We start from the raw sequence: 22,128 nt of genomic DNA, 5'->3' as shown, positions 1-22,128 counted from the left end.
AAGTGTTAAAAATCACTGTAACACACCATAACCACACCTTATTCCTTAACTGTGCCTATGCACAAATTTGTGTGTTAATAAATCATGATTCATCAGCAACTTTTGTACTAAAATTTATTCTAAATTTACAACAAAAAGAAAGAAAGAAAAAAAGAAGTAGGAACCCCCGAAAGCACACATGCACAAAAATTAGATATGTATGGTTTTATAAATGTGAAATAATTCATGCAATTATATTATTGAATTAAAGCTGCAAGCAGCGATGAAAGGGCCCTCGCACCCGTGCCAACCGCCACCCGGTGGATTTAGGAAGACAGAGCACGGTGGGCATTGTGCATTTAAGTAGGTAAATATAGGAGTATGTCAAAGTCAGTTACAAAAATGTCCTTTATTATGGGGATAATAGCATGCGTTATCACTCAGATAAGTGTTGCTAGCATGTTTTAGCATGTTTCTAGCATGTTTAGAACTCAATGGCATATTAAATATGTCGCTAGCAATGCATCACAGTTTAAAACGTGTCACTTCCTGTTGACAGTAGGTGGCGCTATTACTTTAACTTAAAATTGTCATGTAGATGTGTTCAGGGCAGGACTCTTATCAAACGTGTGAAGTTTGGGGCAGATTGGACATTGCCTTCTTCAGTAACAACAACTTCCCGTTTCATTGCATTAGCGTGCTTTAGCACTTAGCTAAGAATTGCTAGCATGTTTTAACATGTTTCTAACATGTATATAACTCAATGGCATATTTAATATGTTGCTAGTAATGCATTGCAGTGTTAAACATGTCACTTCCTGTTGCCAGTAGGTGGCGCTATTCTATAACTGAAAAGTGTCATGTAGATGTGTTCAGGGCAGGACTCTTATCAAACGTGTAAAGTTTGGGGCAGATTGGACATTGCCTTCTTGAGTAACAACAACTTCCTCTTTCATTGCATTAGCATGCTTTAGCACTTAGCTAAGAATTGCTAGCATGTTTTAACAGGTTTCTAACATGTATATAACTCAATGGCATATTTAATATGTTGCTAGTAATGCATTGCAGTGTTAAACATGTCACTTCCTGTTGCCAGTAGGTGGCGCTATTCTATAACTGAAAAGTGTCATGTAGATGTGTTCAGGGCAGGACTCTTATCAAACGTGTAAAGTTTGGGGCAGATTGGACATTGCCTTCTTGAGTAACAACAACTTCCTCTTTCATTGCATTAGCATGCTTTAGCACTTAGCTAAGAATTGCTAGCATGTTTTAACAGGTTTCTAACATGTTTATAACTCAATGGTTTATTTAATATGTTGCTACAGCATCACAGTGTTAAACATGTCACTTCCTGTTGCCAATAGGTGGCGCTATTACTATAACTAAATATTCTCATGTAAATGTGTTCAGACCAGAACTCTTATCAAACGTGTGAAGTTTGGGGCAGATTGGGCATTCAATGCCTGAGTTACAGCAAATTCCTATTTAATTGCAATAATAGCATGCTTTAGCACTTAGCTAATGTTTGCTAGCATGTTTTAGCATGTTTCTAGTATGTTGTTAACATGTTTAGCACTTGCTGGCAATTTTGTATATGTTATTAGGAGTCCAAAACAGTGTTAAACATGTCACTTCCTGTTGCCAGCAGGTGGCGCTATGACTGTAACTGAATTTGAGCATGGTCATGTGTTCAGGACAGAACGCTTATCAAACGTGTGAAGTTTGGGGCAGATTGGGCATTCAATGCCTGAGTTACAGCAAATTCCTATTTAATTGCAATAATAGCATGCTTTAGCACTTAGCTAATGTTTGCTAGCATGTTTTAGCATGTTTCTAGTATGTTGTTAACATGTTTAGCACTTGCTGGCAATTTTGTATATGTTATTAGGAGTCCAAAACAGTGTTAAACATGTCACTTCCTGTTGCCAGCAGGTGGCGCTATGACTGTAACTGAATTTGAGCATGGTTATGTGTTCAGGACAGAACGCTTATCAAACGTGTGAAGTTTGGGGCAGATTGGGCATTCAATGCCTGAGTTACAGCAAATTCCTATTTAATTGCAATAATAGCATGCTTTAGCACTTAGCTAATGTTTGCTAGCATGTTTTAGCATGTTTCTAGTATGTTGTTAACATGTTTAGCACTTGCTGGCAATTTTGTATATGTTATTAGGAGTCCAAAACAGTGTTAAACATGTCACTTCCTGTTGCCAGCAGGTGGCGCTATGACTGTAACTGAATTTGAGCATGGTTATGTGTTCAGGACAGAACGCTTATCAAACGTGTGAAGTTTGGGGCAGATTGGGCATTCAATGCCTGAGTTACAGCAAATTCCTATTTAATTGCAGTAATAGCATGCTTTAGCACTTAGCTAATGTTTGCTAGCATGTTTTAGCATGTTTCTAGTATGTTGTTAACAAGTTTAGCACTTGCTGGCAATTGTTTATAAATTATTAGGAGTCCAAAACAGTGTTAAACATGTCACTTCCTGTTGCCAGCAGGTGGCGCTATGACTGTAACTGAATTTGAGCATGGTCATGTGTTCAGGACAGAACGCTTATCAAACGTGTGAAGTTTGGGGCAGATTGGACATTGTTTGCCTGAGTTACAGCAACTTCCTGTTTCATGGCGAAACATCAAAATTTGTCAGGCCGCCGAGGACACGCCCTTCGACGAAAACTCTAGATCTTCGCAATTTAACGTCGCAAAGGCCTTAAGATTACACTCACCAAATTTGAAGATGATCAGATTAAAACTGTAGGAGGAGTTCGTTAAAGTACGAGGCCTGAAAATGGCAAAAACTGCACAAAAATCAGAGAGGAAGTTCAAAATGGCTGACTTCCTGTTGTGTTTAAGGCTATGCTCCAAGAGACTTTTTTGTAGGTATTGGGTCATTACATGTATGTACCGAATTTCGTACACATACGTGAAACGTAGCGGAAGGCGCACTCCGTTGAACCTTTATAGGTGGCGCTATCGAGCCATTTTGCCCCGCCCAATTGTGAAACGCATATCAGATGTCAATTTTCGCCAGTTCTGACGCGTGTGCAAATTTTCGTGAGTTTTCGTGCATGTTTAGGCCCTCAAAAATGCGATTAAATGCGGAAAATAATAATAATAATAATTAAAGCTGCAAGCAGCGATGAAAGGGCCCTCGCACCCGTGCCAACCGCCACCCGGTGGATTTAGGAAGACAGAGCACGGTGGGCATTGTGCATTTAAGTAGGTAAATATAGGAGTATGTCAAAGTCAGTTACAAAAATGTCCTTTATTATGGGGATAATAGCATGCGTTATCACTCAGATAAGTGTTGCTAGCATGTTTTAGCATGTTTCTAGCATGTTTAGAACTCAATGGCATATTAAATATGTCGCTAGCAATGCATCACAGTTTAAAACGTGTCACTTCCTGTTGACAGTAGGTGGCGCTATTACTTTAACTTAAAATTGTCATGTAGATGTGTTCAGGGCAGGACTCTTATCAAACGTGTGAAGTTTGGGGCAGATTGGACATTGCCTTCTTCAGTAACAACAACTTCCCGTTTCATTGCATTAGCGTGCTTTAGCACTTAGCTAAGAATTGCTAGCATGTTTTAACATGTTTCTAACATGTATATAACTCAATGGCATATTTAATATGTTGCTAGTAATGCATTGCAGTGTTAAACATGTCACTTCCTGTTGCCAGTAGGTGGCGCTATTCTATAACTGAAAAGTGTCATGTAGATGTGTTCAGGGCAGGACTCTTATCAAACGTGTAAAGTTTGGGGCAGATTGGACATTGCCTTCTTGAGTAACAACAACTTCCTCTTTCATTGCATTAGCATGCTTTAGCACTTAGCTAAGAATTGCTAGCATGTTTTAACAGGTTTCTAACATGTTTATAACTCAATGGTTTATTTAATATGTTGCTAGTACAGCATCACAGTGTTAAACATGTCACTTCCTGTTGCCAATAGGTGGCGCTATTACTATAACTAAATATTCTCATGTAAATGTGTTCAGACCAGAACTCTTATCAAACGTGTGAAGTTTGGGGCAGATTGGGCATTCAATGCCTGAGTTACAGCAAATTCCTATTTAATTGCAATAATAGCATGCTTTAGCACTTAGCTAATGTTTGCTAGCATGTTTTAGCATGTTTCTAGTATGTTGTTAACATGTTTAGCACTTGCTGGCAATTTTGTATATGTTATTAGGAGTCCAAAACAGTGTTAAACATGTCACTTCCTGTTGCCAGCAGGTGGCGCTATGACTGTAACTGAATTTGAGCATGGTTATGTGTTCAGGACAGAACGCTTATCAAACGTGTGAAGTTTGGGGCAGATTGGGCATTCAATGCCTGAGTTACAGCAAATTCCTATTTAATTGCAACAATAGCATGCTTTAGCACTTAGCTAATGTTTGCTAGCATGTTTTAGCATGTTTCTAGTATGTTGTTAACATGTTTAGCACTTGCTGGCAATTTTTTATATGTTATTAGGAGTCCAAAACAGTGTTAAACATGTCACTTCCTGTTGCCAGCAGGTGGCGCTATGACTGTAACTGAATATTCTCATGTAAATGTGTTCAGGGCAGAACTCTTATCAAACGTGTGAAGTTTGGGGCAGATTGGACATTGTTTGCCTGAGTTACAGCAACTTCCTGTTTAATTGCAGTAATAGCATGCTTTAGCACTTAGCTAATGTTTGCTAGCATGTTTTAGCATGTTTCTAGTATGTTGTTAACAAGTTTAGCACTTGCTGGCAATTGTTTATAAATTATTAGGAGTCCAAAACAGTGTTAAACATGTCACTTCCTGTTGCCAGCAGGTGGCGCTATGACTGTAACTGAATTTGAGCATGGTCATGTGTTCAGGACAGAACGCTTATCAAAGGTGTGAAGTTTGGGGCAGATTGGACATTGTTTGCCTGAGTTACAGCAACTTCCTGTTTCATGGCGAAACATCAAAATTTGTCAGGCCGCCGAGGACACGCCCTTCGACGAAAACTCAAGATCTTCGCAATTTAACGTCGCAAAGGCCTTAAGATTACACTCACCAAATTTGAAGATGATCAGATTAAAACTGTAGGAGGAGTTCGTTAAAGTACGAGGCCTGAAAATGGCAAAAACTGCACAAAAATCAGAGAGGAAGTTCAAAATGGCTGACTTCCTGTTGTGTTTAAGGCTATGCTCCAAGAGACTTTTTTGTAGGTATTGGGTCCTTACATCTATGTACCGAATTTCGTACACGTACGTGAAACGTAGCGGGAGGCGCACTCCGTTGAACCTTTATAGGTGGCGCTATCGAGCCATTTTACCCCGCCCAATTCTGAAACGCATATCAGATGTCAATTTTCGCCGGTTCTGACGCGTGTGCAAATTTTCGTGAGTTTTCGTGCATGTTTAGGCCCTCAAAAATGCGAATAAATGCGGAGAAGAATAATAATAATAATAATAATTAAAGCTGCAAGCAGCGATGAAAGGGCCCTCGCACCCGTGCCAACCGCCACCCGGTGGATTTAGGAAGACAGAGCACGGTGGGCATTGTGCATTTAAGTAGGTAAATATAGGAGTATGTCAAAGTCAGTTACAAAAATGTCCTTTATTATGGGGATAATAGCATGCGTTATCACTCAGATAAGTGTTGCTAGCATGTTTTAGCATGTTTCTAGCATGTTTAGAACTCAATGGCATATTAAATATGTCGCTAGCAATGCATCACAGTTTAAAACGTGTCACTTCCTGTTGACAGTAGGTGGCGCTATTACTTTAACTTAAAATTGTCATGTAGATGTGTTCAGGGCAGGACTCTTATCAAACGTGTGAAGTTTGGGGCAGATTGGACATTGCCTTCTTCAGTAACAACAACTTCCCGTTTCATTGCATTAGCGTGCTTTAGCACTTAGCTAAGAATTGCTAGCATGTTTTAACATGTTTCTAACATGTATATAACTCAATGGCATATTTAATATGTTGCTAGTAATGCATTGCAGTGTTAAACATGTCACTTCCTGTTGCCAGTAGGTGGCGCTATTCTATAACTGAAAAGTGTCATGTAGATGTGTTCAGGGCAGGACTCTTATCAAACGTGTAAAGTTTGGGGCAGATTGGACATTGCCTTCTTGAGTAACAACAACTTCCTCTTTCATTGCATTAGCATGCTTTAGCACTTAGCTAAGAATTGCTAGCATGTTTTAACAGGTTTCTAACATGTTTATAACTCAATGGTTTATTTAATATGTTGCTAGTACAGCATCACAGTGTTAAACATGTCACTTCCTGTTGCCAATAGGTGGCGCTATTACTATAACTAAATATTCTCATGTAAATGTGTTCAGACCAGAACTCTTATCAAACGTGTGAAGTTTGGGGCAGATTGGGCATTCAATGCCTGAGTTACAGCAAATTCCTATTTAATTGCAATAATAGCATGCTTTAGCACTTAGCTAATGTTTGCTAGCATGTTTTAGCATGTTTCTAGTATGTTGTTAACATGTTTAGCACTTGCTGGCAATTTTGTATATGTTATTAGGAGTCCAAAACAGTGTTAAACATGTCACTTCCTGTTGCCAGCAGGTGGCGCTATGACTGTAACTGAATTTGAGCATGGTTATGTGTTCAGGACAGAACGCTTATCAAACGTGTGAAGTTTGGGGCAGATTGGGCATTCAATGCCTGAGTTACAGCAAATTCCTATTTAATTGCAACAATAGCATGCTTTAGCACTTAGCTAATGTTTGCTAGCATGTTTTAGCATGTTTCTAGTATGTTGTTAACATGTTTAGCACTTGCTGGCAATTTTTTATATGTTATTAGGAGTCCAAAACAGTGTTAAACATGTCACTTCCTGTTGCCAGCAGGTGGCGCTATGACTGTAACTGAATATTCTCATGTAAATGTGTTCAGGGCAGAACTCTTATCAAACGTGTGAAGTTTGGGGCAGATTGGACATTGTTTGCCTGAGTTACAGCAACTTCCTGTTTAATTGCAGTAATAGCATGCTTTAGCACTTAGCTAATGTTTGCTAGCATGTTTTAGCATGTTTCTAGTATGTTGTTAACAAGTTTAGCACTTGCTGGCAATTGTTTATAAATTATTAGGAGTCCAAAACAGTGTTAAACATGTCACTTCCTGTTGCCAGCAGGTGGCGCTATGACTGTAACTGAATTTGAGCATGGTCATGTGTTCAGGACAGAACGCTTATCAAAGGTGTGAAGTTTGGGGCAGATTGGACATTGTTTGCCTGAGTTACAGCAACTTCCTGTTTCATGGCGAAACATCAAAATTTGTCAGGCCGCCGAGGACACGCCCTTCGACGAAAACTCAAGATCTTCGCAATTTAACGTCGCAAAGGCCTTAAGATTACACTCACCAAATTTGAAGATGATCAGATTAAAACTGTAGGAGGAGTTCGTTAAAGTACGAGGCCTGAAAATGGCAAAAACTGCACAAAAATCAGAGAGGAAGTTCAAAATGGCTGACTTCCTGTTGTGTTTAAGGCTATGCTCCAAGAGACTTTTTTGTAGGTATTGGGTCCTTACATCTATGTACCGAATTTCGTACACGTACGTGAAACGTAGCGGGAGGCACACTCCGTTGAACCTTTATAGGTGGCGCTATCGAGCCATTTTACCCCGCCCAATTCTGAAACGCATATCAGATGTCAATTTTCGCCGGTTCTGACGCGTGTGCAAATTTTCGTGAGTTTTCGTGCATGTTTAGGCCCTCAAAAATGCGAATAAATGCGGAGAAGAATAATAATAATAATAATAATAATAATAATAATAAACAGAGCAATTCCAAGAGGGTCCTCACACCATCGGTGCTCGGGCCCTAATAATAATAATTAAAGCTGCAAGCAGCGATGAAAGGGCCCTCGCACCCGTGCCAACCGCCACCCGGTGGATTTAGGAAGACAGAGCACGGTGGGCATTGTGCATTTAAGTAGGTAAATATAGGAGTATGTCAAAGTCAGTTACAAAAATGTCCTTTATTATGGCGATAATAGCATGCGTTATAACTCAGATAAGTGTTGCTAGCATGTTTTAGCATGTTTCTAGCATGTTTAGAACTCAATGGCATATTAAATATGTCGCTAGCAATGCATCACAGTTTAAAACGTGTCACTTCCTGTCGACGGTAGGTGGCGCAATTACTTTAACTTAAAATTGTCATGTAGATGTGTTCAGGGCAGGACTCTTATCAAACGTGTGAAGTTTGGGGCAGATTTGACATTGCCTTCTTCAGTAACAACAACTTCCCGTTTCATTGCATTAGCGTGCTTTAGCACTTAGCTAAGAATTGCTAGCATGTTTTAACATGTTTCTAACATGTATATAACTCAATGGCATATTTAATATGTTGCTAGTAATGCATCGCAGTGTTAAACATGTCACTTCCTGTTGCCAGTAGGTGGCGCTATTACTTTAACTTAAAATTGTCATGTAGATGTGTTCAGGACAGGACTCTTATCAAGCGTGTGAAGTTTGGTAAAGATTGGACATTGCCTACTTTAGTAACAACAACTTCCTGTTTCATTGCATTAGTGTGCTTTAGCACTTAGCTAAGAATTGCTAGCATGTTTTAACAGGTTTCTAACATGTTTATAACTCAATGGCATATTTAATATGTTGCTAGTACAGCATCACAGTGTTAAACATGTCACTTCCTGTTGCCAGTAGGTGGCGCTATTACTATAACTGAATATTCTCATGTAAATGTGTTCAGGGCAGGACTCTTATCAAACGTGTGAAGTTTGGGGCAGATGAACATTGCCGACTTGAGTAACAACAACTTCCTGTTTCATTGCATTAGCATGCTTTAGCACTTAGCTAAGAATTGCTAGCATGTTTTAACATGTTTCTAACATGTAACTCAATGGAATATTTAATATGTTGCTAGTACAGCATCACAGTGTTAAACATGTCACTTCCTGTTGCCAGTAGGTGGCGCTATTACTATAACTGAATATTCTCATGTAAATGTGTTCAGGGCAGAACTCTTATCAAACGTGTGAAGTTTGGGGCAGATTGGACATTCAATGCCTGAGTTACAGCAAATTCCTATTTAATTGCAGTAATAGCATGCTTTAGCACTTAGCTAATGTTTGCTAGCATTTTTTAGCATGTTTCTAGTATGTTGTTAACATGTTAAGCACTTGCTGGCAATTTTTTATATGTTATTAGGAGTCCAAAACAGTGTTAAACATGTCACTTCCTGTTGCCAGCAGGTGGCGCTATGACTGTAACTGAATTTGAGCATGGTCATGTGTTCAGGACAGAACGCTTATCAAACGTGTGAAGTTTGGGGCAGATTGGACATTGTTTGCCTGAGTTACAGCAACTTCCTGTTTCATGGCGAAACATCAAAATTTGTCAGGCCGCCGAGGACACGCCCTTCGACGAAAACTCTAGATCTTCGCAATTTAACGTCGCAAAGGCCTTAAGATTACACTCACCAAATTTGAAGATGATCAGATTAAAACTGTAGGAGGAGTTCGTTAAAGTACGAGGCCTGAAAATGCCAAAAACTGCACAAAAATCAGAGAGGAAGTTCAAAATGGCTGACTTCCTGTTGTGTTTAAGGCTATGCTCCAAGAGACTTTTTTGTAGGTATTGGGTCATTACATGTATGTACCGAATTTCGTACACGTACGTGAAACGTAGCGGGAGGCGCACTCCGTTGAACCTTTATAGGTGGCGCTATCGAGCCATTTTACCCCGCCCAATTCTGAAACGCATATCAGATGTCAATTTTCGCCAGTTCTGACGCGTGTGCAAATTTTCGTGAGTTTTCGTGCATGTTTAGGCCCTCAAAAATGCGATCAAATGCGGAAAATAATAATAATAATAATAATAATTAAAGCTGCAAGCAGCGATGAAAGGGCCCTCGCACCCGTGCCACCGCCACCCGGTGGCTTTAGGAAGACAGAGCACGGTGGGCAATGTGCATTTAAGTAGGTAAAAATAGGAGGAGTATGTCAAAGTCAGTTACAAAAATGTCCTTGATTATGGGGATAATAGCATGCGTTATAACTCAGATAAGTGTTGCTAGCATGTTTTAGCATGTTTCTAGCATGTTTAGAACTCAATGGCATATTAAATATGTCGCTAGTAATGCATCACAGTGTAAAACGTGTCACTTCCTGTCGACAGTAGGTGGCGCTATTACTTTAACTTAAAATTGTCATGTAGATGTGTTCAGGGCAGGACTCTTATCAAACGTGTGAAGTTTTGGGCAGATTGGACATTGCCTTCTTCAGTAACACCAACTTCCTGTTTCATTGCATTAGCGTGCTTTAGCACTTAGCTAAGAATTGCTAGCATGTTTTAACATGTTTCTAACATGTATATAACTCAATGATATATTTAATATGTTGCTAGTACTGCATCACAGTGTTAAACATGTCACTTCCTGTTGCCAGTAGGTGGCGCTATTACTATAACTGAAAAGTGTCATGTAGATGTGTTCAGGACAGGACTCTTATCAAACGTGTAAAGTTTGGGAAAGATTGGACATTGCCTTCTTTAGTAACAACAACTTCCTCTTTCATTGCATTAGCATGCTTTAGCACTTAGCTAAGAATTGCTAGCATGTTTTAACAGGTTTCTAACATGTTTATAACTCAATGGCATATTTAATATGTTGCTAGTACAGCATCACAGTGTTAAACATGTCATTTGCTGTTGCCAGTAGGTGGCGCTATTACTATAACTGAATATTCTCATGTAAATGTGTTAAACATGAGAATATTCAACCGTGTGAAGTTTGGGGCCGATTAAACATCCAATGCCAGTTACAGCAAATTCCTATTTAATTGCATTAATAGCATGATTTAGCACCTAGCTAATGTTTGCTAGCATGTTTTAGCATGTTTCTAGTATGTTGTTAACATGTTTAACACTTGCTGGCACTTTTTTGTATGTTATTAGGAGTCCAAAACAGTGTTAAACATGTCACTTCCTGTTGCCAGCAGGTGGCGCTATGACTGTAACTGAATTTGAGCATGGTCATGTGTTCAGGACAGAACGCTTATCAAACGTGTGAAGTTTGGGGCAGATTGGACATTCAATGCCTGAGTTACAGCAAATTCCTATTTAATTGCAGTAATAGCATGCTTTAGCACTTAGCTAATGTTTGCTAGCATGTTTTAGCATGTTTCTAGTATGTTGTTAACATGTTAAGCACTTGCTGGCAATTTTTTATATGTTATTAGGAGTCCAAAACAGTGTTAAACATGTCACTTCCTGTTGCCAGCATGTGGCGCTATGACTGTAACTGAATTTGAGCATGGTCATGTGTTCAGGACAGAACGCTTATCAAACGTGTGAAGTTTGGGGCAGATTGGACATTCAATGCCTGAGTTACAGCAAATTCCTATTTAATTGCAGTAATAGCATGCTTTAGCACTTAGCTAATGTTTGCTAGCATGTTTTAGCATGTTTCTAGTATGTTGTTAGCATGTTAAGCACTTGGTGGCAATTTTTTATATGTTATTAGGAGTCCAAAACAGTGTTAAACATGTCACTTCCTGTTGCCAGCAGGTGGCGCTATGACTGTAACTGAATTTGAGCATGTCATGTGTTCAGGACAGGACTCTTATCAAACGTGTGAAGTTTGGGGCAGATTGGACATTGTTTGCCTGAGTTACAGCAACTTCCTGTTTCATGGCGAAACATCAAAATTTGTCAGGCCGCCGAGGACACGCCCTTCGACGAAAACTCTAGATCTTCGCAATTTAACATCGCAAAGGCCTTAAGATTACACTCACCAAATTTGAAGATGATCAGATTAAAACTGTAGGAGGAGTTCGTTAAAGTACGAGGCCTGAAAATGGCAAAAACTGCACAAAAATCAGAGAGGAAGTTCAAAATGGCTGACTTCCTGTTGTGTTTAAGGCTATGCTCCAAGAGACTTTTTTGTAGGTATTGGGTCATTACATGTATGTACCGAATTTCGTACACATACGTGAAACGTAGCGGGAGGCGCACTCCGTTGAACCTTTATAGGTGGCGCTATCGAGCCATTTTACCCCGCCCAATTCTGAAACGCATATCAGATGTCAATTTTCGCCAGTTCTGACGCGTGTGCAAATTTTCGTGAGTTTTCGTGCATGTTTAGGCCCTCAAAAATGCGATCAAATGCGGAAAATAATAATAATAATAATAATAATAAACAGAGCAATTCCAATAGTGTCCTCGCACCATCGGTGCTCGGGCCCTAATAATAATAATAATAATAATAATAAACAGAGCAATTCCAATAGTGTCCTCGCACCATCGGTGCTCGGGCCCTAATAATAAACAGAGCAATTCCAAGAGGGTCCTCACACCATCGGTGCTCGGGCCCTAATAATAATAATAATAATAATAATAAACAGAGCAATTCCAATAGTGTCCTCGCACCATCGGTGCTCGGGCCCTAATGAGAGCCACTGATTTGAGAGTCTTGCTTTAATGTCTGAGAGTGGGTTTGTCAATTATGCCTTTGGCTGATTTCAAAAACAAGAAAACAGTAACGCACAGCAGTTTGCTTTAATTACAATACGCAATACCACCATTTCATCTGATCCCAATGAAGTAAAAAATATGATGCGCTCACACGCCTCTCTATCTAGTGCCCAATTAAAGCAGCCCATTGCTATGGGAACATTGGCAGAACTACTGGAACTGAAACAGCTCCTCTACTGAAAAAACATTACAGCAGTGATGACAATAATGCAGATGCGTTGAGAAAAGACAAGCCACAAACATACAGCAATTGGATGTCAACACACCATTACACTATATTGATGAAATCTATATTTGTCCAAATAAAGATAATTTGCTACAGTGTTTATTTGCTAAACCGACTTTCCTAAAGGCAGTAGTGTTTCCTTTACTAGATTGAGCCTAAAATCAAATCAAAGTATAATCCATGCGGCTTGAGTGAGGTGGTCACCTCAAATGAAATAGGGTCTATATGGTCTATTAAAATGATAATATTGTGCTGGCAGGGATTGCATTAACAGAGGCTACTTTTTATTATTTATTTTATTTTTACTTTCAGGAACCAATAAGAGCATAGTGCAACCCGATCTCACGGCAATTCGTACAAATTTTACGAGGTGGCTAATTCGTACCAATTCATACGACCTCACTCGTACGAATTTGTAAGTTTTTTGCTAAATCGTACATATTTTACGATTTTCCAAAATCGTATGAATTCATACGAATGACCTACCCCTGACCCCGCCCCTAAACCTACCCATCACGTGGGTTTAGACAAATCGTACAAATCGTACAAATTCGTACGAGTGAGGTCGTCTCAACCCCATTTTCTAACAGGCTTAAACGTCATCATGGCTTCGGCACGGTTTGATTAATGCTTTTCCATGACTTTTCAGTCACTTTTCTAGTATGTTTCTGAACTTTGATTTTATTTTATTTTAATTTTTAAATATTAATATTTTAGTCAAACTCCAAGTGTGTTTTATGTCTTTTAATTTTCTTAATTTTTAAAACTTCCGTCTAATTTTTTTTAAATGATTTGAATTTCGAAATTAGAAATATGGTCATCAGAGAAGAGGTATATTTTAAAGTTGGTTATGAATGAATTAGCTACTTTAATTTTTGAAGAAATAAAAAGATTTTAAAATTCAATTGCTAAAAAGTGACAGTTAAGACATGTATAATGTTTTATAGACATATTTTAAAATGTTTATTTCAAATAAATGCAAAACAGCACAAATGTTTTCCACTTTGATAATAATAATAAAAAATGTTTCTTGAGCAACAAATCAGCATATTATAATTATTTCTGGAGGATCAGGTGACACACGAAGCCTGAAAATTCAGCTTTGCCGTCAGAGGAAAACAGTTCAACATCAAATAAATGCCACATTGATGATGAACATTTAAAAAACTTACCGACCTCAAAATTTTGAATAGAATGTCTGATAATAATCCTAAACAATTCCCTCATGAAATGGCCTTGAGTGGCGCATGAAAGAATAATAAGTTATTTCTCATAATTAGCAGGTTTAGAATACCAATCATTGTTTTACCAGCTTGCTCCAAGGACAGCCTCAAATATGCCTCATGAAATGTTCCAGTAAAACTGAAGGTTGATTGTCTCCATTACCTCTGCGCACGAGACGGCTCACCGAACAGCCTCCTGCTCTCTCTGACAGCTTACATTTCAATTTACACAGATGAGTTCAAAAATATAACAGATGAAATATCATCACCTTGAAAACGTTGCTTTTGCAAACCCTAAGAATGTAACTCATCCCACACCGTTTGTGCTACACACATGAATAATGCCTAAGGTGTCCTATTACTTTTCAAGGTAATAAGACTTAGGATATTCACCTGGTGGATGATAAAACAGACGAGAAAAAAGGACATGGACACCAGATGGGTTATTTTGACCTAGCAGCCATCTAGAACTCCCTAAAAAACAAACTAGAATGCAATAAAAGCTACCCAGAGCACCCGGCAACAACTCACAAGACATTGTGACGGCTTTGTACACTCCAAATAAAATTCTGTTAAATTTACGGTAAAAAAACGGCAGCTGTGGTTGCCAGAAATTTACGGTAGCAACATTTTAGGTTTTGCAGACATGACTTAAATTTATAGTAAAAAAACATATTTCACCTTCTAATGTTTATTTACCTATTGAAGTATTATATCTGTTGTGTACTATTGTAATACACTGACAACCACCAATCATGAATCAAAGCTCATCACAACAAGCAGCTTTTTTCACAGGAAAGTTCATATATAGCAGCTTTACATGACAAACACTAAACACCATCATACATTAAATTGAAAAAAATGCAATAAACATTCATTTAACAACATTAAATGTAACATAAAATCCTCATGTACATAACTGATTAGAAAAAACTAAGAAAAAATATGAAGAAACAGTTATTTCAACAAAAATACATAAAATGTGAAGTGTCACGCAGGGAATTATGGGAATGTCAAATTACGTTTTTTCACTGTAAATTATACTTGGACTTTTTCACTTCCAAAAACTAAATTTAATGGTATTTTACTGTAAAATTACATAAAATGTACAGTTAGATCTATCACAGTTATTCACTGTATATAGTACGGATCCTTTCTGTTAACCAATTAACAGTTTTCATTCTTTTACCGTTAAAATCACGATCTTTAACAAGCTAAAGTTTATAAAGTGGTCGAACTGTGGACAAAACAACCACATACCAGTTCACAATTTATTAATATTTCTTAAAAAAAGACCTTGAGAGTGGTAACATTTTGCGAATTCTCGAAACAAACAAAACCAAGCTTTTTGCATGAAGTCTTACAAGCACGCAATGCTGTTCAATCTAAAAGCAAAATGTTTATCTGAAACAAACAAAACACGCAATGTCAAGGCAAATCAGGCGAGTCATCTTTAATTTCAAAATCCAATATTCTCCGCACTAAAGCAACAGCTGCACGTTGAACTCGTCTGAGATAAGAACGCTGTCTGTGATAAATAAAATGAAGCAGTTTGTGCGCTTCGACTTGACGGAGAGAAATGCAGCAGTGAGGCAATCCGCTTGAGCCGGAACCTTCTAGTCAACTTCTAGTCAAGGATGTCAACTGAAACATTTATTAATGAGCAATATCACAGAATATTATGGATGAACTAATGTACAATATTTTATCATCACCGATTCAATCTTTTTATTTCATGCTTTGAAAATGAAAGCGGTCCATGGGGAAATCAAACTATTACATGTAGTACTATAAAGCCTTACGTAAATTATTCATAAGAGCCATATCTTTTGTCATTATACATTCACACACAACTACATCTTTAATTCCGTACATCTCAATCCAGTTCTTTCATAAATATTATTCTCTTTTCCAGCAACTGCTGATGGGAAATGAAATACATAATGGCATGGGATCCACCACTCTGTATCCTTAAGAAAGGCATCCAGAAGAAATAAACAGGGACCAGTTACATAGCCACTAAATGAAGCATGCCAGTCTGACCAACTAGCAGTTAGTTAGGGCTAATCATTCTTACTTTTCAGATTCAAACTCTAGACCAAACCTCCTTTTTATGTAGCTGACAAAAAGATATGCCCAGTCTTAAAGAAAAAAGTTAGAAGAACTAACTTTTTAGACTAGTCTTAGCTGTTTATGTCGCCACAGGTCTTAATGAATGGTGGTTTAAGGTTATTTCTGCACTACACCTGTGATCTATATGAGATAGGCATCTTAAAAATGGGTCATATTTAGAGTAATCACATTTTTGATGTTCAATAACTTTCAGAATTCAAAACTTTATCCTCAGTTCAAAATGTCACCAACTGATAAATGCAGTTAAACACATTTACACATGTTGGGTGATCAGAAACTTCCATCAGTGTATTTTTTTATACGCATTTTGGGATATCGCATAAAACAACGGATAGAAACCATGATAATGACATCACAAAAATATGCATAAAAACATCTACACTATGCACTCTTGAGGCAGACAATATTTTTTTCCGGGAAACGTGCACAAACTACGATCGTAACAAATTGAACAAATAAATGTATTGATGCGCATCAAAAAAAGCCATGTGACTTTGCCTAAACAAGTGAAATGACTGAATATTTTTTTGAATAGTCATCGCAAATGTAGCTCTGGTTATTCTGGTTATACAAGGTAAAGGCAATCATCAAAGATTAAAAACTGGGAGTAAAAACACATTTCAACAGCTGTTTGAATCTATATTTACTGCATCACTAAATGAATCAGTTGAGTAAATGATTCAATGACTCGCAAATTTATAAAAGGCAGCCACTTGGTTCGTTCCGGAGTCACTGGCATAACAATGTCACCAACAAAATGCCCAATGCACTTAACTGCATATACTATACATATACTATACTTTAAAGGTGTTTGGGAATCCGAACCAAACGTTGTCTTAATGTAGTCATTGGTTTAAAATACACAGGGATTTTATGCTTGGAAAAAACTCTTCTGAACTTCTCAGATACTTCAGCCACATAGAGGATGACCACATGGTTTTTACAGACACTACACACCTTCTCGCTCGATTGTTTCTCCTTCCTTTTTCCACATTCCTTCAGTGCATATTTAATGTAGTTATTTTCTTGTCCTCTGGCCTCAGGATATATGGCTACACTCTCCGCTGGATGTTGCAAGATGCGAATCACACCCAGTGAACTTGATGTTTGAATCCACTGAATTGATTTGCTCGATATATCCGAAAATATATATCCTGTCTCTTGATCTTCACCCACGTATCATCCACATATCTGAACCAATGGCTTGGGACTTCCCCCATATAAGTGACCAACTCTTTTCTCTCTACCTCTTCCATATACAGGTTAGCCATTATCGATGATACCGGAGAACCCATCGCACATACACTTATGTATTTTGGCAATCCAAATATACAAGTTGTGGTTTCTCAGGGGTAAAGGCGAAAATACAATCTAGCACTTTATCCAATGACTGTAAATAACTTCTAACTCATTTCTTATACGTACCAGTGGGATCCCGTTTTAACATTTCATATGCGTTACTGTCATTGAGAAGTGCACGTTTTTATGTTGTCCAGTGATTTTTAAATAAAAAGTTTATTTGAACATTAGCTTTTAAACCGGTCTATCTTTTAGAAGATAGATTTTAAGAGATAACTCATATTGAGTTGTTGTTTTTACATGCCAAAAACGCAATCTTTTCATTTCTCACCATCACAATAAAGCGCTCCATGGCTTCGGAGGGTCAAATTGAAAAAAAATTCAAAGTGCTGGCACAAAACATTGCAGTGAGGTAAGCAGGGAAAAACATAACATCTTTGCCTTGCATTCATTTGACAGATGCATGGGTTAAATAACAATGACAAACCTTGATTATAACAAAGAGCAAATAAAGGTTGAAATATAGAGGCTGGATAATGGTTATGCTGTTGTTAAGGTAAAATGAAAAAGAATATATGGTCTACCTAACATGAAGAGAAACACACGTAGTACATGTATAACCTGAATGCATTGTTAGTCATTTTAGATAAGAGTGTCTGCCAAATGCATAAATGCAAATGCGTATCTGCATTTTTAAGCCTACATTATAGATGTGCAAGATTCACAAACGTCAGCACTGTTTCCCAGAAGCAATTAAAAACCACTGAAAACTGGCAGTAAACCGACGAGACGTGATATTCCCAGTTACGGCATGCTGTCATTTCATAATTCAGGGGCATTTTTATGAATATGTGCAAACTGTGATCAGCACTAATGTTGTGGCCGTTTGTGCTGCAAACAAAAAAATGTATATACTGCAAATAACTTTATATCTGGAAATGAAAAACTTAAATATGATATATAATTTATCAAATAATTTGTTATATGTTTATTTAAGTGTAATATATAATTAAATATATTTTTATATTTATTATATATTATATATAATACAATTATATCTATATTAAATATCTGCTATAATAATTATTTTGTAGTATAAATTGAAGAACTAAATGTAATATCTTTTTCTGTCTTTGTATAGCGCTGCATTGTTAAAAATAACCAAACAAAGCAACAATCAAATGCATACAAATATTTCTGACTAACAAGTTTATGCTTACCGTACACTCAACCTACAATAAATCATCAAGGGCTTTCAAACTTTTGAGTTTTCAAAACAATCTCTTTTGTAGGAGCTTGTTTGTCTATTTGACAAACACAGAAGTCTGTGTCGTCCCATGAGTGCGAATGCAATTGTCCAACAAAGCACAGACGCAAAGCAGATGAAAACATTCTCATCTTGTACAACAAGAGGGATTTAGTTCTTACGGGCTCAGCAAGAGACTGCGCCTGCATTAAGAAGATTTCCACCGGGATCCGTGTGAAAGGAAGAGGTTTCTGAACCATTCTCCAAATGAAAATCAAGATTGTATCTCTGTACTTCTGAACTACAATCTCGACTTCTGACCTTTCGATTGAACGAAGAGCCTCACCTTATGTGAGATTACAGAACCTCTGACAGTCTGAGATGAAGTTTGTTCCCTGTGGGTTTTCCCGTGAAACATACGCCTATTAAAACTTCTCAAGCCCAGTTTTCTAGTACACGAGGGGGGGGAATCCAAGGTTTAGTTACTCTTGCTAGAAGGATAAAACATTACAAACCTCATCCATGGTTTGGTGTTCCTCAGTAAGAAGGTTTTGTTTTTTGCTCCCTCAGAAGAACAAGGACAGAAACTCGTCATGAAAGGATGAAATGTATCTTTCCCGATCTCTTGTTTCCAGGGGAACCAGGGAAAGAGATGACAATGGGCAAAGGAGAGGGAGAGTGATCGCCGCAGTGACAAAGTAGGGTCTTATCACTCACCGAGGCTAGAACGACGACTGCCATCAGTGATTTCAATCTACTGACGCTTCACTGAAATACAAACTGTCACCGCCCAGCAGGACAGGTGGATCTTTTAAGCCTTAACGGATGGGATTTCCTAAGTGTCCTTGTAGGGACACAGCACAGCTGAATCAGAGGAAAATTACTCACCGATGCCGCCGAGTTCAATCTAATCTAAAGGATGCTTGTAAAACAGAGATTCAACTGCTTTTGCTTCAGCATCCAGATTTTGAATTAGTATATGATGTATTCTATTCACGTGGGTGTTTCATACAGTAGTGATCGTCTGTCCTATTCCCTTCAAAGACTTTGCCTCCCTGCTATTAGCATGAATTGTTGGTCCATGCTAGTTCATGATACAGTGTTAGAGCTGGTATAGTGCTGGTCTAACTGACGGACCATCAGCATGCAAAACATACCTAATGCTGGTGACTGGCAATGCTGGAGTATCAGAGAGCTGACTAAAAAAAAATGTCACTTGGAATTCACTTTAATGTAATTCTTATTGGAAACTCTGTTTGGAACAAACATTTATGCCCTCTGAAACGCAGTCACAGCGCTTGACATAACCGCCGTGCAGCAAATAATTACAAAACACAAAACCATTCAGACTGAAACATACAGTATTAACGTAAATCTGATTTTAATCCGATTTTTAAACCACTACAAATGTGATTGAATCAGGTTTGTAGCTGTATATCAAGAGTTGTTCCTGACCGGACTACAAAAACGAAGCAGATTTGAATTGGGTTGGCATTAGACCCATTTGAGTTGTGACCTATCAGGGACTCCAAAACTCCTATCAGGTTGGGACTCCTATCAGGGACTTTTGTAAGTTTGTAAGGCTCAGTGTTAAAATTATTTACATTTTTATTATATTATTTATTAATATTTTTTGACGATATAGTATACTTTTTTATGTCCTTTTTCATTTTAACATTAGTGTAAGTTTTAGGATTTTTTTTATAAACGTTTTTTTTTAGCTTTTAATTTTTTAGTCATTTTAGTACTTCAACTTTTACTAATTTCTTTTTTAAGTTTAAGTTCTTCATCTATTTATATTTTATTTTATTTCAATAAAAAAAAAAAACTTTAAATAGTTTTAGATTCAGTTTTAGTTAACAATAACAACCATATTTTTCACATTATATTTTCGGAAAGTTTTTTCCGAGTATGACGTCATAAAGGGCGGAATTCCTTGTATGGGCAACTCTTGCTCTCTCTCTACTTGATGTGTGCGCGCGCTCTTCTTCCCTTTCCGAAACTTATACGAAAAACTTTCCGAAACTTATACGAATCTTGAAGGAGTGTATTTGGCACAGAAATGCTAACTTGTTTTTTTTACTTGGGCCATGTTTAGCATTGAGAATCCAACTCTTTAACAGTATAAATAAGTCAGAATGCATGAAATAGCATTAGACATCCCCTTTAAGGAAATCCGAAAATGCATATTAATCTAAAATCTGTGTTTTGGTGTGGCATATTTGAAAGTTAACTGGGCCAGTTTTGATTGGTCATGGGCGGCTTTTAGCTCAAGTGATTGTTCCACATCAGCAATATGAAACAGTCTCCATACACATCAAGGATGAATCTATGTCAAGCCATTAATATATAATCGATGTTAAGTTCTAAATTAAGAATGCATGCAGTCAGAGGATCAGATTCAGGGCTCACCGGTCAGACGTCCATCTAAAGTCATTCAAATGAAACAACATCCTGCCAGAAAATTGGAGGAACTTCTGTGTGGAGACACAAATAAGTCCAATAGGTGTAATTAGCCCATTGACACAAGGGTCAGAGGGTCCTTTGAAAGATAAGCCACAGCAGGACATGTGACACAATAATAGGCCAGGTCTCTGTCTGTGATATGGTTCAGACTGAAGAGGCGACTGAGAGCTTTTGAACTTATGATTGAACAGACACAATCCCTCTCGATTGTGCATGGAAAACTTCACAGTCTCCATGTTTGGTGCAGAAGTATACGGAGCGTCCATGCACATGAAGAGGAAGCATCATTGTGTTGTATATTACCTCCTGTCTGTGCACGGCAGCTGTTAAACGATACGGCATCTGTGATGTTCCACCCACGCATTCAAATCTATTTATTAACCTTAAGGACACCTGCATCAGGCACTCTGTTGTACTGTTGATGTGCTGCCGTGTTTGTGCTTCACTGATCTGCCGTTGTAATGGTACACCAGATCAGTCGTTTAATTAGGAGGTGCTAATTAAAGCTGCCCTTCTCTTCTGTAATCTCACCTATTACCAGCGACCCCTGCTGTCGGCCGCAACGAGTCAAGATGCTGGGTTTTGCCAAATAACCTGTTATGTTAAGGTGATGGAGGACCATTTTTTTAACCAGTAATTATAAGGTATAGTTTTAACTAAGTGTTAAGTGTTAACTAAAATTGTTTTTAGTAAGTGAGGTAAAGCTGAAATTAAATCAAATATAAAATAGATTTTAAAAAAACTAAAATTTTGATGGGACTGACGTTATGACGTAGTGACCACTAGACTGTAGGGCTTTACTTTCTTATTTTTTCTCACTCTTATATTTGACTCTCTGTTCTTGGATTACAACCTCAATTGTAAATTGATATTTGACCTTGAGTGTCACTGGAAAGAATTTTGAGGTTTTTCCCCCTTTCAGTTTAAAGGGGACATATCATGAAAATCTGACTTTTTCCATATTTAAGTGCTATAATGGGGTCAAAAGTGACATGTATATACTTTGTTTTTGGTAAGCTTTCTCTGCAAGAATGTCGAAAAATAAGCCGATCAGATTTAGCTCCTCT

At 37.8% G+C, this 22,128-nt stretch overlaps 1 protein-coding gene across 5 annotated transcripts in view; it reads right to left on the bottom strand.

Annotated features, from left to right (window-relative positions):
- dpp6b (dipeptidyl-peptidase 6b) overlaps window positions 1-22,128 on the bottom strand; it is a 162,884-nt gene that overhangs the window by 42,418 nt on the left and 98,338 nt on the right. The window contains exon 1 of one of the 5 annotated variants that reach the window (XM_079614227.1): window positions 19,111-19,354. The exons of the other annotated variants lie outside the window; for them this stretch is intronic. Coding sequence (XP_079470353.1) covers window positions 19,111-19,119 — 9 coding nt within the window. The 5' untranslated portion in view covers window positions 19,120-19,354. Of the gene's footprint in view, window positions 1-19,110; window positions 19,355-22,128 lie in introns of those variants that run through there. 5 annotated transcript variants of the gene reach the window in all.

The sequence above is a fragment of the Phoxinus phoxinus genome (genome assembly GCF_949152265.1).
Source record: "Phoxinus phoxinus genome assembly, chromosome: 5".
NCBI lineage: Eukaryota > Metazoa > Chordata > Actinopteri > Cypriniformes > Leuciscidae > Phoxinus > Phoxinus phoxinus.
Note: the sequence above shows the minus strand (reverse complement) of the source record. Positions and strands in the feature narration are given on the sequence as shown.